Genomic DNA, 13,705 nt, shown 5'->3' on the forward strand with positions numbered 1-13,705 from the left:
AGCAGCCCAAATCAGGACCCCACAATCAAAAGAAATCTGGTCGGCTGGGCATGGTGGCTCACGCCTGTAATCCCAGCACTTTGGGAGGCTGAGGCGGGCAGATCATTTAAGGTCAGGAGTTTGAGACCATCCTGGCCAACATGGTGAAACTCTGTTTCTACTAAAAATACAAAACTTAGCTGGGCCTGCTGGTGGACGCCTGTAATCCCAGGTACTCAGGAAGCTGAGGCAGGAGAATCACTTGAGCCCAGGAGGTGGAGGTTGCAGTGAGCCAAGATCGCACCATTGCACACAGTGAGCCGAGATCGCGCCATTGCACACCAGCCTGGGCCACAGAGTGAGACTCCGTCTCAAAAAAATAAATAAATAAATCTGGCCTATAAAATCCTAACATCAGGATGTGAACCGATAGCCCCAAAAGGCGGCTTCTAGAGCACAGATGGCCCCAAGGCTGTGAGTGTCTGAGAGTTGTCGTTGTGGCTTGTGGTTCTGAGGCTGGCGTGGGGCACAGTGGGGCCGTGCCTGGGCGCAGGTCATGGCTGCAGGAGGGGCCGGAGCTTGTTCTGCCGCTCACTGGTTTGAGTCTCTCACAACACAGGAGCTTGACCTGGCCTGTGAGCCAGGCCTGGTGGGTGTCTCCTGCTGCTGGAGATTCCGGCCTGGCTGAGAGTGCTGGCAGCTCCTCCTCCTTGGTCCCCCACAGACACTGGTCCCTGGGCATTGGCTCCTGTGGGTTGGGCGGCCGGCTTCACACACTGCTTTGCTGCTGCTGAGCTCTTGGGTGGGTGGAGGGGTGGAGGCAGGGTTGGAGCAGGGGGCCAGGATCTTCCTGGGTGGCTTTGCATGAATAGCAGGCGTGCCTGAGATCAGGAGGGCCACGGACACCCCTGTCTGTCCATCTCAGTCCCTCATGACCGTGTCTGGCACTGGCCTCTCCAGCACAGCCCAGTGCCCTCTGCTTATGGCCCGTTCGTGAAAGCTCCCATGTGTTCCTCTCATCTGTCCACCTGGCTCCTGTGTCCTCCTCTCGTATCCTTCCCCTCTCCCCAGTGGCCACATTTCCTGTCCACTGGATGCTCCCTGCCCTATGGCTGCCCTGCTAAGGGTCCCCCTTGCTGTCACTGAGAGAGAAAGCCCTTCAGAAACCCCAGCCCACACATCAGGGCACCGGGGCTCCTTCCCGTTGTGGCGCTTTCTAGAACCGTGACCCTGGCCTGCAGGTGATGCAGCACCCGTCTGAAGGTGGCCAGGTCCTGAGCCTCTGCAGCAGCATCAAGGAGGCCCCCGTCAAGGCGGCCGAGATCTGGATCGCCTCCCTGTCCAGCCAGCCCATTGACCACGAAGACAGTGCCATGCAGGCCGGCCCCAAGGCCAAGTCCACAGGTGAGTGTGGCGCCAGCCCGCTCCTGCCCCTGCTGTGGGGAGGCCCTGCCTTCCAGCCACGGCACATCAGGTGGCAGAAACTGTCCAGTCTGGCTTAAGGAGTGGGGGGTCCAGAGCACGTGTCAGTTGCTCTCCTGTCTGGAAGCCGCAGCAGAGGCGCACGCTGTTGTGGGGTCCGGGCTGCCACAGGTCCCTGTTCTGTCCCCGTGGCTGCAGCTCCTTGGTCAAGAAGCCTGAGTCCTGAGTGTCCTCAAAAAGGAGGCGTGGGGTCGCACTGTGTTACCCTTGCTGGTCTGGGTGCAGGGCCCGCCATGGGCAGGTGCCACGGCTGCCGCCACCCCAGTAGGGTCACCAGGGCCTCCCCTACTCCTCAGGCGGGGGAGACCCAGTCGGTGCAAATCCAGGCTGAAATGCCAGCCAGCAGGAGGGGCCGTGGAGGCTGGAGCAGTTCATGTGGCCCCCTTTGCCCTCCCTGCCCTCCCCACTTCCTGCCAACCCTGACCTGGACCGTTGCCAGTGGACTCGGGGGACTCGGGGGCTCGCGACCATGGCACCTGTGTCTGGAGCCCGTCTGTCCTGCATGGATCCACCTCCTCGCTGCCCCAACTCTGTGTCCAGAGAAGCCTGGGGGTGGTCACTGCCTGGTTTCCCAGGTGGAATCTCACGGCACCCTCCCTTCTGTCTGTTCATTCCGCAGATAACTACTCCGAGGAGGAGTATGAGAGCTTCTCCTCCGAGCAGGAGGCCAGTGACGACGCCGTGCAGGGGCAGGTGACCTGGGGCCGGGGCTCCGCACCCTCTCCTGGCTCACACCGGGTGTCCTGGGGTCTGTGGGGTCCTCACCAGCTGTCACCAGGGCCTCGTGAGGGTGGGTGAGCCACGGGCCTGGCCCCTGGTTGGCCGCCCATCTCTCGTCTCGCGACCCCAGGGGTCTGAGTTTGTGCTCAGGTGGCTCTGAGAGTCTTGGGACGCAGGTTGGCTCTCAGTGCCCGGCCTCTCCCATCGCCCACGCTGAGGCTGGCAGGGTCCTGCCAGCGCTATGCAGGCTGCCGTGGCCTCAGCCACTGTGTGTGTCTCTGCAGGACTTAGACGAGGACGACTTCGACGTGGGGAAGCCGAAGAAGCAGCGGAGATCGATTGTAAGAACGACGTCCATGACCAGGGTCGGTGGAGACTGCTTCTATGAATGCTGGGGAAGGCGAGGGTGGGGGAGGACGCCGGGAGCCTGGGTGTGGGGGGGACACGGGCGTGGGAAGTGAGATCTCACCCCAGGTCACAGCAGCATGTCCCGTGGCAGACTCCCTGATTGCCAGTCTCCTGCTGGGTGCCACTGTCTCCCCTGCCTCGCCACATCTCCTAGCTTCAGCCTTCTGTGGCCGCTGGGCTCAGTGGGCCCTGAGCAAGGCTGGGAGGCTGCCTCGCTGCCAGGCTCACTCCACGTGCAGAGCCCCTGGGAGGCCATCCTCCCCTTGGTCCCGTCAGGTGCCCACATACCCCTGAGTGGGCTGGTTCCCCCGTTTTTGTTTGGGATCTGGCCTCCCTACCTCCACGGTCCCCAGGAGCTTGGCAGGGCCGTCGGGCGTTTTTTCCCTGAGTAAAGCTCGGGCAGCTCTTTCCTCAGAGGCCGTGTCCAGCACTGGCACAGAGGGTCCACCGCCTGGTGCCTGGACCCCCAAGGACAGGCACGGTGCCAGGGAGGCCAGCGCAGGTGGGTGGCGAGCCCTGTGCCTGGTGCTGACAAGGGACGTGGGCACAGCCCAGCCCGGACACCGCCGCTTCCTCTGGCAGCATTCAAGGGGGCGCTGTGGGCAGACAGTGCCAGGGACGGACAAGCTGCTCCCAAAGTGGTGAAGCTGTGTCTTGCTGGCCTGTAGAGCAGCCCCCACTGTGCAGAACACCAGTTTGAGCCTCCATTCCAGGGCTCCGTTGGTCCCAACTGTTGTAAAGGGAGGGCGTGGGCTGCCTTTGTAGGGTTGGTCCCTGAGAGGGTGGCTGAGGGTCCTGCTCACCCAGTGGCTGGAGCCAAGGTTCTGCAGTCCAGGGTGGCACAAGGCACCCATGGGGCTCAGGCTCTTGGAGCACACACCACCCCACACTCGCCCACCTGCCCACCCCACATGGGTGTCCAGCACCTTCCTTCTGGGGTCGGCCAGGGCCTTTCCTGGGAGGGGGTGCTGAAGGAAAGGCCCCGTGAACCTGGGAAGGGCTGCAGAGGCTTCTGGAAGAACAATGGAGTCCGGGGAGGGCCTCCCCGGGTGCCCCTTGGCCAGGAATGGAACTGTCAGACCTCAGGCCTGTTGGGAAGCTTCTGGGAGCTACGTGCGAATCGATCAGCACTGCTGGTGCTGAGGCCTTGCTGCCCTCCCACGGCGGGCCTGGGTGTGGCCTCCCTGCGGCCTGAGGAAGTGGCTCCAGCGGCGGGTCTGCGGCTCCGGCAGCGGGTCTGACTCTACACCGCCTGTCTTGCAGCAACAGAACTTCAAGCAGAAAGTGGTGGCGCTGCTGCGGAGGTTCAAAGTGTCCGATGAGGTGAGTGCGCCGCGCCTTCTGCTCGCAGCCCCCATGCCTGCAGCAGCGCCTGGTTGGGAGGAGGCCTCTGGGGTCTGTCTCTGGGCCACATCTGGTTCTGCCGCTCACCGTCTGCATGGCCCTGCCAGCATCGCACTGTCTGCGAGGCGGAGTAACAGTGGCACTGCCTCGCAGGCTCCAGGTCACCCGCTGGGTCTCTGCTGAAGTGCAAGCTGTGAATACACTGGAAGTTGGAAAGTCATTTTCAGGGGGACGTAACCATTAGTTTGTGTGTTTGTTTTTTTATAAATAGACTTTAGTTTTTAGAGCAGTTTCAGGTTTACAGCAAAATTGAGCAGGAAGTTCAGAGTTCCCATGGACCCCTCCCCACCTGACAGCCCCCACTATTGACATTCCCCCCCTCCCCACCTGACAGCCCCCTACTATTGACATGGACCCCCCCACCTGACAGCCCCCCACTATTGACATGGACCCCCCCACCTGACAGCCCCCCACTATTGACATGGACCCCCACCTGACAGCCCCCCACTATTGACATTCCCCCCTCCCCACCTGACAGCCCCCTACTATTGACATGGACCCCCCTCCCCACCTGACAGCCCCCCACTATTGACATGGACCCCCCACCTGACAGCCCCCCACTATTGACGTGGACCCCCCCTCCCCACCTGACAGCCCCCTACTATTGACATGGACCCCCCCTCCCCACCTGACAGCCCCCCACTACTGACATGGACCCCCCTCCCCACCTGACAGCCCCCCACTATTGACATGGACCCCCCACCTGACAGCCCCCCACTATTGACATGGACCCCCCACCTGACAGCCTCCCACTATTGACATTCCCCCATCCCCACCTGACAGCCCCCCACTATTGACATTCCCCCCTCCCCACCTGACAGCCCCCCACTATTGACATGGACCCCCCTCCCCACCTGACAGCCCCCCACTATTGACATGGACCCCCCCTCCCCACCTGACAGCCCCCCACTATTGACATTCCCCCCTCCCCACCTCACAGCCCCCCACTATTGACATGGACCCCCCCTCCCCACCTGACAGCCCCCCACTATTGACATGGACCCCCCACCTGACAGCCCCCCACTATTGACATTCCCCCCTCCCCACCTGACAGCCCCTTACTATTGACATGGACCCCCCCTCCCCACCTGACAGCCCCCCACTACTGACATGGACCCCCCCACCTGACAGCCCCCCACTACTGACATGGACCCCCCCACCTGACAGCCCCCCACTACTGACATGGACCCCCCACCTGACAGCCCCCCACTATTGACATTCCCCCCTCCCCACCTGACAGCCCTCCACTATTGACATTCCCCCCTCCCCACCTGACAGCCCCCCACTATTGACATGGACCCCCCACCTGACAGCCCCCCACTATTGACATTCCCCCCTCCCCACCTGACAGCCCCCCACTATTGACATGGACCCCCCACCTGACAGCCCCCCACTATTGACATTCCCCCCTCCCCACCTGACAGCCCCCCACTATTGACATGGACCCCCACCTGACAGCCCCCCACTATTGACATTCCCCCCTCCCCACCTGACAGCCCCCTACTATTGACATGGACCCCCCCTCCCCACCTGACAGCCCCCCACTATTGACATGGACCCCCCACCTGACAGCCCCCCACTATTGACATTCCCCCCTCCCCACCTGACAGCCCCCTACTATTGACATGGACCCCCCTCACCACCTGACAGCCCCCCACTATTGACATGGACCCCCCCACCTGACAGCCCCCCACTATTGACATGGACCCCCCCACCTGACAGCCCCCCACTACTGACATGGACCCCCCTCCCCACCTGACAGCCCCCCACTATTGACATGGACCCCCCCCACCTGACAGCCCCCCACTACTGACATGGACCCCCCCTCCCCACCTGACAGCCCCCCACTATTGACATGGACCCCCCCTCCCCACCTGACAGCCCCCCACTATTGACATGGACCCCCCTCCCCACCTGACAGCCCCCCACTACTGACATGGACCCCCCCTCCCCACCTGACAGCCCCCCACTACTGACATGGACCCCCCTCCCCACCTGACAGCCCCCCACTACTGACATGGACCCCCCCTCCCCACCTGACAGCCCCCCACTACTGACATGGACCCCCCCTCCCCACCTGACAGCCCCCCACTATTGACATGGACCCCCCCTCCCCACCTGACAGCCCCCCACTATTGACATGGACCCCCCACCTGACAGCCCCCCACTATTGACGTGGACCCCCCTCCCCACCTGACAGCCCCCCACTACTGACATGGACCCCCCCTCCCCACCTGACAGCCCCCCACTATTGACATGGACCCCCCACCTGACAGCCCCCCACTATTGACATTCCCCCCTCCCCACCTGACAGCCCCCCACTATTGACATGGACCCCCCCACCTGACAGCCCCCCACTACTGACATGGACCTCCTCCCACCCCACCTGACAGCCCCCCACTATTGACATGGACCCCCCCACCTGACAGCCCCCCACTATTGACATGGACCCCCCCTCCCCACCTGACAGCCCCCCACTATTGACATGGACCCCCCTCCCCACCTGACAGCCTCCCACTACTGACCTTCCATGGGTTTTTAATGTTCATCTTTTAGCTTTTCTCTAATCTCTGAATTTTCTACAATGAACTTGCATAATTTTCATACCGAAAAGAAAAACATGGCTGGGTTCAGTGGCTCACGCCTGTAATCCCAGCACTTTGGGAGGCCAAGGCGGGCAGATCACTTGAGCCCAGGAGTTTGAGACCAGCCTGGGCAACATAGTGAAACTCCATCTCTACAATAAAATACAAAAATTAGCTGTGGGTGGTGGTGTGCACCTATAGTCCCAGTTACTTGGGAGGAAACCTGGTAGGCCAAGGCTGCAATGGGTGGAGATGGAGCCACTGCACTTCAGCCTGGGCAACAGGGCGAGACCCTGTCTCAAAAAGAAAAAAAAAAAACTTCAAATCTCGGCTCACTGCAACCTCTGCCTCCCAGGTTCAACAGGGTTTCACCCTGTTGGCCAGGCTGGTCTTGAACTCCTGGCCTCAAGTGATTTGCCTGCCTCGGCCTCCCAAAGTGCTGGGATTACAGGCGTGAGCCACCGCGCCCAGCCTTTGTTGTTTTTTTAATGTCAGAAGAAAAACGTGCCTGGGTTCAGGACCTGAATTGGAGAGGTAGCGTTTAATCATTTCAGCCTTGAAGCAGGGTTGTCACCCGCCGGCCTGAGAGCACGCTGCCTGTAGATGGCGCTGTGTCCTAACATACTCGGGATGCATGCACCCAGATCAGCCTCTGGGGCACACACTCAGCGAGGCTGTCAGGTGCATGTGCTGAAACAGGTGCCCAAAACAGGTGCATGTGCCGAAACAGGTGGGGCAGGCAGCATTTCTGGGAACAGCGTAACATCACCACCTGGCCGCAGAGGAAGGGCAGCTCCGCCACTGGGGTGGTCATCGGGCCCCTGTGTCTTTTGGTTTGCGTCTTGGATTGGAACATTCCCAAGTCCAGCTGAAGATGGGACTTAGCCAAGTCGGCTCCCTGGCCTGGGGCTTCCTTGAGCCCTGCTGAGCGCCTGTGGGTTCAGGGATGGGTGTTTTTGGTTGAATCTTGACTGGGGTTCTGCACTCACCTGGGTAACTGAGCTGAGTCCCAGAATGCATTTCACTTACACAGATTATGGTTCTGAGACTCACAACCCAAACTGTGAAAAGATGGGCCAACGTCACAGACACTGTTCAGAGAGAGGACATTGTTTTCGTAGGGATAATTGCACAGCGTTGTGTGAAATTCACACAGGTCAACACAGTACTTTAATGGAGTGATGGGATCTCTTTCCGTATTTTCCACCCATCACTCCTTCTCCTGAAAAGACCAGACCATCTCCGCCACAGCTCTGAACCTGTGTCTTGGCCACTGGGAGCGCCACACCTGGCACTGCCTCCTGCCCAGGACTTCACAGCAACCCTCAGGGGGCAGGAGATGCACAGTGAGATGAGGTCACCTGCCTGGATTACAGCCATCTGAGATTGTTCATGCTGCTATAACAAAATACTTTAGACTGGGAAATTTATAAACAACCAAAGTGTATTTCTCACAGTTCCGGAGGCTGTGAGTCCAAGATCAAGGTGCCAGTAGATTTGGTGTCTGAGGGCCCGTTTCCCATAGAGGGCACCTTCTGTGTGTTGTGTGGTGAAAGGGACTGACAAGCTCCCTCAAGTCTCCCTCATCAGGGCCCTGAGCCTATTCAGCAGGGCAGAGCTCTCGGGCCCTAACCACCTGTTAGAGGCCCCACTTCCTAATTCTAGCACCTTGGTGGTCAGGTTTCAGTGTAGGAATTTTGGGGGTACAAATGTTCACAGCCCCCAGGCTGCCCACAGAGCACTGGCATCCAGGCTGCCCTGTGCCCAGGTGCCACACAGTGGGTCTGGTGAGGAGGAGAGCAGGGCTCTGCTGGGACCCGTCCTGTGAGGATGAACCAGAGTGAAGTCTGTTCCTTACAGCCCTAAGCTTCAGCTCACAGCGAAAGTGTCCACTGAGGGCTGCCTTCTGTATTTTTCATTGTAAAAGGTGGCACACCTGGATAGTCAGTTGATTTTCTACAAGGGGGCCAAGTTCATTGGAGAAAATATCTTTTCACAAAAAAAACCTGAGGCTTGACAATGCACACCATGTGCAGAATTCAGCTTGACTGGATCGTATTCCTAAATGTAAAAGCCTAAAATTTAAATTACATAGATTCTAAGCCTTAAAAAATATGAACTTAAATCCTGCACTAATGCCACTGAACTATACACCTAAAAATAGATAAAATGGTAACTATTATGTTTTATATATTTTTAACACAATAAAAAAAGTAGAAATTTGCTTTCTGAAAGATACTGTTAATGAAAAGATGGCCAGGCACAGTGGCTCACGCCTGTAATCGCAGCCCTTTGGGAGGCCGAGGCGGCACGAGGTCAGGAGATTGAAACCATCCTGGCTAACATGGTGAAACCCTATCTCTACTAAAAATACAAAAAAATTAGCCGGGCGTGGTGGCGGGTGACTGTAGTCCTAGCTACTTGGGAGGCAGAGGCAGGAGAATGACGTGAAACCAGGAGGCAGAGCTTGCAGTGAGCCGAGATGGGGCCACTGCAGTCCAGCCTGGGTGACAGAGCGAGACTCCATCTCAAAAAAGAAAAAAAAAGATAAGCCACAGGTTGACAGAAAATATTTGCAAATAACATACCTGGTAAAGATTTGTATACAATAGATGTATTAAAAACTCTCAAAACCCAGTAAGAAAAGCAACCTGATTTTTAAGAGAGTAAGACTCATACAGTGAAATTATGAAACATTTTTTAAAGAAACAAGATATAAATAAGTGGAAAAATGTCATATGTTCATGAATTGGAAAACTTAGTCTTGTTAAGGTGGCAATACTCCCTAAATTGATGTACAAATTCAACAAATTCAAATTCAACAAATTCAAGTGCCTATCAGATTCCCAGCTGTGTTTTTGTAGAAATTGACCAGCTAAAATTTATGTGTAAATGCCAGGGACTCAGGGCAGATAAAACAGTCTTGAAGAAAGAAGATTTATACTTCCCAATTTCAAAATGTACTACAAAACCACAGTAGTAATCCAGACCATGTGGGGCTGGCCCAGGGACAGGCATGGAGATCAGTGGAATGGAGGTGATAGTCCAGAAGTGAACTCTTCCATTTATGGGCAAGTGATGGTCACAAGGATGTCAAGATATCCACGGGGGAAGAATAGTCTTCCACAAAGGTGCTAGGACCACTGGATATCCACATGCAAAAGAAGAAATTACAGCCAACTATGGTGGCTCATGCCGGTAACCCCAGCACTCTGGGAGGCTGAGGCAGGCAGATTGCATAAGTCCACATAGTGAAATCCCATCTCTACTAAAAATACAAAAAATTGGCTGGGCGTGGTGGTATGCGCCTGTAATCCCAGCTACTCGGAAGGCTGAGGTAGGAGAATCACCTGAGCCCAGGAGGTGGAAGCTGCAGTGAGCTGAGATCATGCCATTGCACTCCAGCCTGGGCAACCAGAGTGAGACCCTGTCTCAAAAAAAAGGAATTTGGACCCCTACCTCACACCATATTCAAGAATTAACTAAATGGATCAGCTGGGTGTGGTGGCTCACACCTGTAATCCCAGCACTTTGGGTGGCCGAGACAGGCGGATCACTTGAGGTCAGGAGTTCGAAACCAGCCTGGCCAACATGGTGAAATCCCATCTCTACTAAAAATACAAGAACAATTAGCCAGGCATCGTGGTGGATGCCTGTCCCAGCTACCTGGGAGGCTGAAGTGGGAGAAACAGTTGAACTTGGGAGGCAGAGGTTGCAGTGAGCCAAGATCGCATCATTGCACTCCAGCCTAGGCAACACAGTGAGACTCTGTCTCAAAAAAAAAAAAAAAAAAAAAAACTTGAAATGGATCAAATATCTCCATCTGTGAGCTAAGATTATAAAGCTCTTAGAAGAAAATGGGCCAATCTTATGACCTTGGTTTAGGCAGGGGTTTCTTAGATGTGACACCAAAAGCACAAGCAACAAAAGGTAAGTTTTTCTGGACCACAGCAACATTTTACGCTTTTGTGCTCCAAACAGTGCCATCAAGAAAACCAAACAGTAGAACAGAAGAATGTTTTTTGCAAATCATATATGTGATAAGCGGCTTGAATCCAGAACACATAAAGAATGCTTATAACTGAAAAATAAAGACACAGTCTAGTTAAAAGCTGAATTGTCCATTGCTTTGAGAACGATGCAGCCTCAGGTGCCACGGAGCTGGGGTCAGCCCACTCCTGCCCTGACTCACTGCTGTCCACTTGTGCTGAGAAGTCGACCAGGAAGCCGCCTCGCGGCCGCGGCTTTTAAAAACACCGGGAGGACACCTCTGGAGCCCGTGGGGTGATTCCTTGAATTAGAATTACCCTGAGCAGCTGCAATGTAAAATCCCTGGAGGTGTGTGCTGGCTTATGAGGGGCACAGAGAAAAAGAATCTCAAAGCGAAAGAACCAGTTCTGATGCCTGCCAAGTCTTTGAGAATCACTAAGAGAAAAACACCTTGTGGTGAAGGTTCTCAGACACAGGATCATTTCCAGACGAGAATCCATAAGCAGCTCATGGACCTGCCTGGTCCATCCTGGATTGTGAGGCTGATTGCTCCGTTGGAATTGAGCTGCAAGCCGTGGTTGACATCACCATTGCAGATGCTTAAGCCAACTATTTTAATAAAGTGATTTATCACTTGTCAGAACCAGGCATAGTGGCTCACACCTGTAATCCCAGCACTTTGGGGGCTGACGTGGGAGGATCACTTGAGCCCAGGAAGTCGAGGCTGCAGTGAACTATGATTGTGCCACTGCACTCTAGCCTGGGCAACAAAGCAAGACCCTTTCTCAAAGACAAAGAGCAGTGAATTGTCCAATTAAAAAATGGGCAGGGGGCCAGGTGTGGTGGCTCACGCCTGTAATCCCAGAACTTTGGGAGGCCGAGGTGGTTGGATCACAAGGTCAAGAGATCGAGACCATCCTGGCTAACACGGTGAAACCCCATCTCTACTAAAAATACAAAAAATTAGCCAGGCATGGTGGCAGGCGCCTGTAGTCCCAGCTACTCAGGAGGCTGAGGCTGGAGAATGGCGTGAACCCGGGAGGCAGAGCTTGCAGTGAGCCGAGATCGTGCCACTGCACTCCAGCCTGGGCAACAGATAGTGCGAGACTCCATCTCAAAAAAAAAAAAAATCTTTCTAAATAGATTTCTTCAGAGACACACAAGTAAGCCAATAAATACATGATCATCATGATCATTATCACTGGTCATTAGGGAAATGTAAACCAAACCACAATGAGACACTACTTGATCCCCACTAGGATGGTTGGAACAAATGGAATACAACAGGGTGAGGTGTAACAGCAGGAACCCATACCCTGCTGGGGGAATGTAAGGTGGTGTGGCAGCCACAGGAAGCAGTTACCAGACACCCAGCACCCCCATTCTTCAGTGTTGACTTCAGGGAGGTGAACACACATGCATGGACCCACTCAGACATTCACAGCAGCTTCGTCTGTGATGATCATAACGCTCGTCAGCTGGTGATCTGTTAGACTGGGGTCCATCCACTCAGTGGCGCACTGCAGAACCATCAGAGGAAGTGACTAAAGGAAAGAGGTTTAGTTGACTCACAGTTCAGCATGGCTGGGGAGGCCTCAGGAAGCTTCCAGTCATGGCAGAAGGTGAAGCAGGCATCTTCTTTATGGGGCAGCAGGTCAGAGTGGGTGCCAGCAGGGGTAATACAAGATGCTTATAAAACCATCAGATCTCGTAAGATGTGCTCGTTATCATGAGAACAGTATGGAGGAAACCACCCCCAGGATCCAGTTACCTCCACCTCTCCTGCCCTTGGCATGTGGGGCTTATGGGGATTACAATTCAAGGTGAGACTTGGGTGGGGACGCAGAGGAACATGAAATGTGCCACGCTGGGTGGATGATGCCCTCCTCTCCCCGCCACCGAGAGCTGCAGGCCACATGATCCCTCTTGGGTAGCACTCGTGAAAGGGCAGAATGTACAGGGACAGAATGAGATCCGCAGGGCCTGGGGCCGAGGGAGGGAACGCACTAGAGGAGGGCAAAGGGGAGCCTCCTGGGTGTGGGGAGCACTTTGTATCTTGGTTTTGGTGGTGGCTGCACAGTGGCCCACACCCGTCAGAGCTCACCTGCCTGCACCCAGGCCCTCCATGCACCCTGGTGGCCTGGATGACCGTACCAGCCCAGGCGAGGTGGAGGAATGCCACACGCACCGGTACCTGGGGACCGGGGGTCCTCGGTGATCATTCCCAGCTCCAAGACAGAAGCTGGACTGCAGCCGTGCTGAGCGGAGGGGTTTGGTGGCTGGGCGCCCGCCTCCTATCATTCCTGCAGACTCTGTGGTCTCGGGCGCCCCCAATGGGGCAGCATGGGCCACTGCAGGGAACTCACGCTTGCCTGGCACCCATGCAGGTCCTGGACTCGGAGCAGGACCCTGCGGAGCACATCCCCGAGGCAGAGGAGGACCTGGATCTCCTATATGACACGCTGGACATTGAGCACCCCAGCGACAGCGGCCCCGACATGGAGGATGACGACAGCGTCCTCAGCACCCCCAAGCCAAAGCTGCGGTGAGCCCTACAGGGCGGGGCGGGGAGGAACAGCCATTTCAGATGCCCCAGCCACTCTGCGGCCACTCTGGCAGACCCATGTCCAGCCCTAGAGACCAGGTGGGCAGGGCCAGCTGCCTCGAAGCCTGGGAAGGCTCTGGTGGCTGGAAGGAGAGGTGTGCGGCTGCCTGGCAGGCCCAGGCTACGGGCGCACTGAGCCAGACAGCTCTCCTTTCATAGGCCAGAGGGTGCAAGCTCTGGGCTGGGGAGGACTGAGAGGGGTCCCGCAGGGTGCTGGCTGGGCTGGGCGTGGCACCCCGTTGTAGGGGATCCGTCGCTGGGGGATGCCCTGGGAACTGCAGAGGACCTCCGTCCACTCAGGTGGGGAGTAGAGCTCCCATGCTGGGTGCCCCTCCCCGAGGAGGAGGAGGCAGAGGCAGGTGGGGAGGGAGGGCAGGTGTCTCTGTGGCTGGGTGGGAGGAGGGGCTGGCTGGGGGGGCCTGGCCTGGGCAGGAGGAGAGGATGCAGGGCAGGCAGCTCTGTGCATGGGTCTGGGTGTGGAGGCCTTGCTCAGCCGGGGGCAGGAAGGCAAGCATACCAGGCAGAAGGCAGG

At 56.7% G+C, this 13,705-nt stretch overlaps 1 protein-coding gene across 8 annotated transcripts in view; it reads left to right on the forward strand.

The window, feature by feature from the left end:
- Positions 1-13,705, forward strand: part of PACS2 (phosphofurin acidic cluster sorting protein 2) — an 83,579-nt gene that overhangs the window by 52,280 nt on the left and 17,594 nt on the right. For 4 of the 8 annotated variants that reach the window (XM_063652100.1, XM_063652102.1, XM_054449182.2 and 1 more), the window contains exons 5-9: positions 1,221-1,383; positions 2,081-2,154; positions 2,466-2,522; positions 3,853-3,912; positions 12,956-13,113. In XM_063652100.1, coding sequence (XP_063508170.1) covers positions 1,221-1,383; positions 2,081-2,154; positions 2,466-2,522; positions 3,853-3,912; positions 12,956-13,113 — 512 coding nt within the window. Of the gene's footprint in view, positions 1-1,220; positions 1,384-2,080; positions 2,155-2,465; positions 2,547-3,852; positions 3,913-12,955; positions 13,114-13,705 lie in introns of all 8 variants that reach the window. The other 4 variants (XM_063652099.1, XM_063652101.1, XM_054449181.2 and 1 more) reach the window with 1 other exon arrangement.

Source organism: Pongo pygmaeus, chromosome 15 (genome assembly GCF_028885625.2).
Source record: "Pongo pygmaeus isolate AG05252 chromosome 15, NHGRI_mPonPyg2-v2.0_pri, whole genome shotgun sequence".
NCBI classification, from domain to species: Eukaryota; Metazoa; Chordata; class Mammalia; order Primates; family Hominidae; genus Pongo; species Pongo pygmaeus.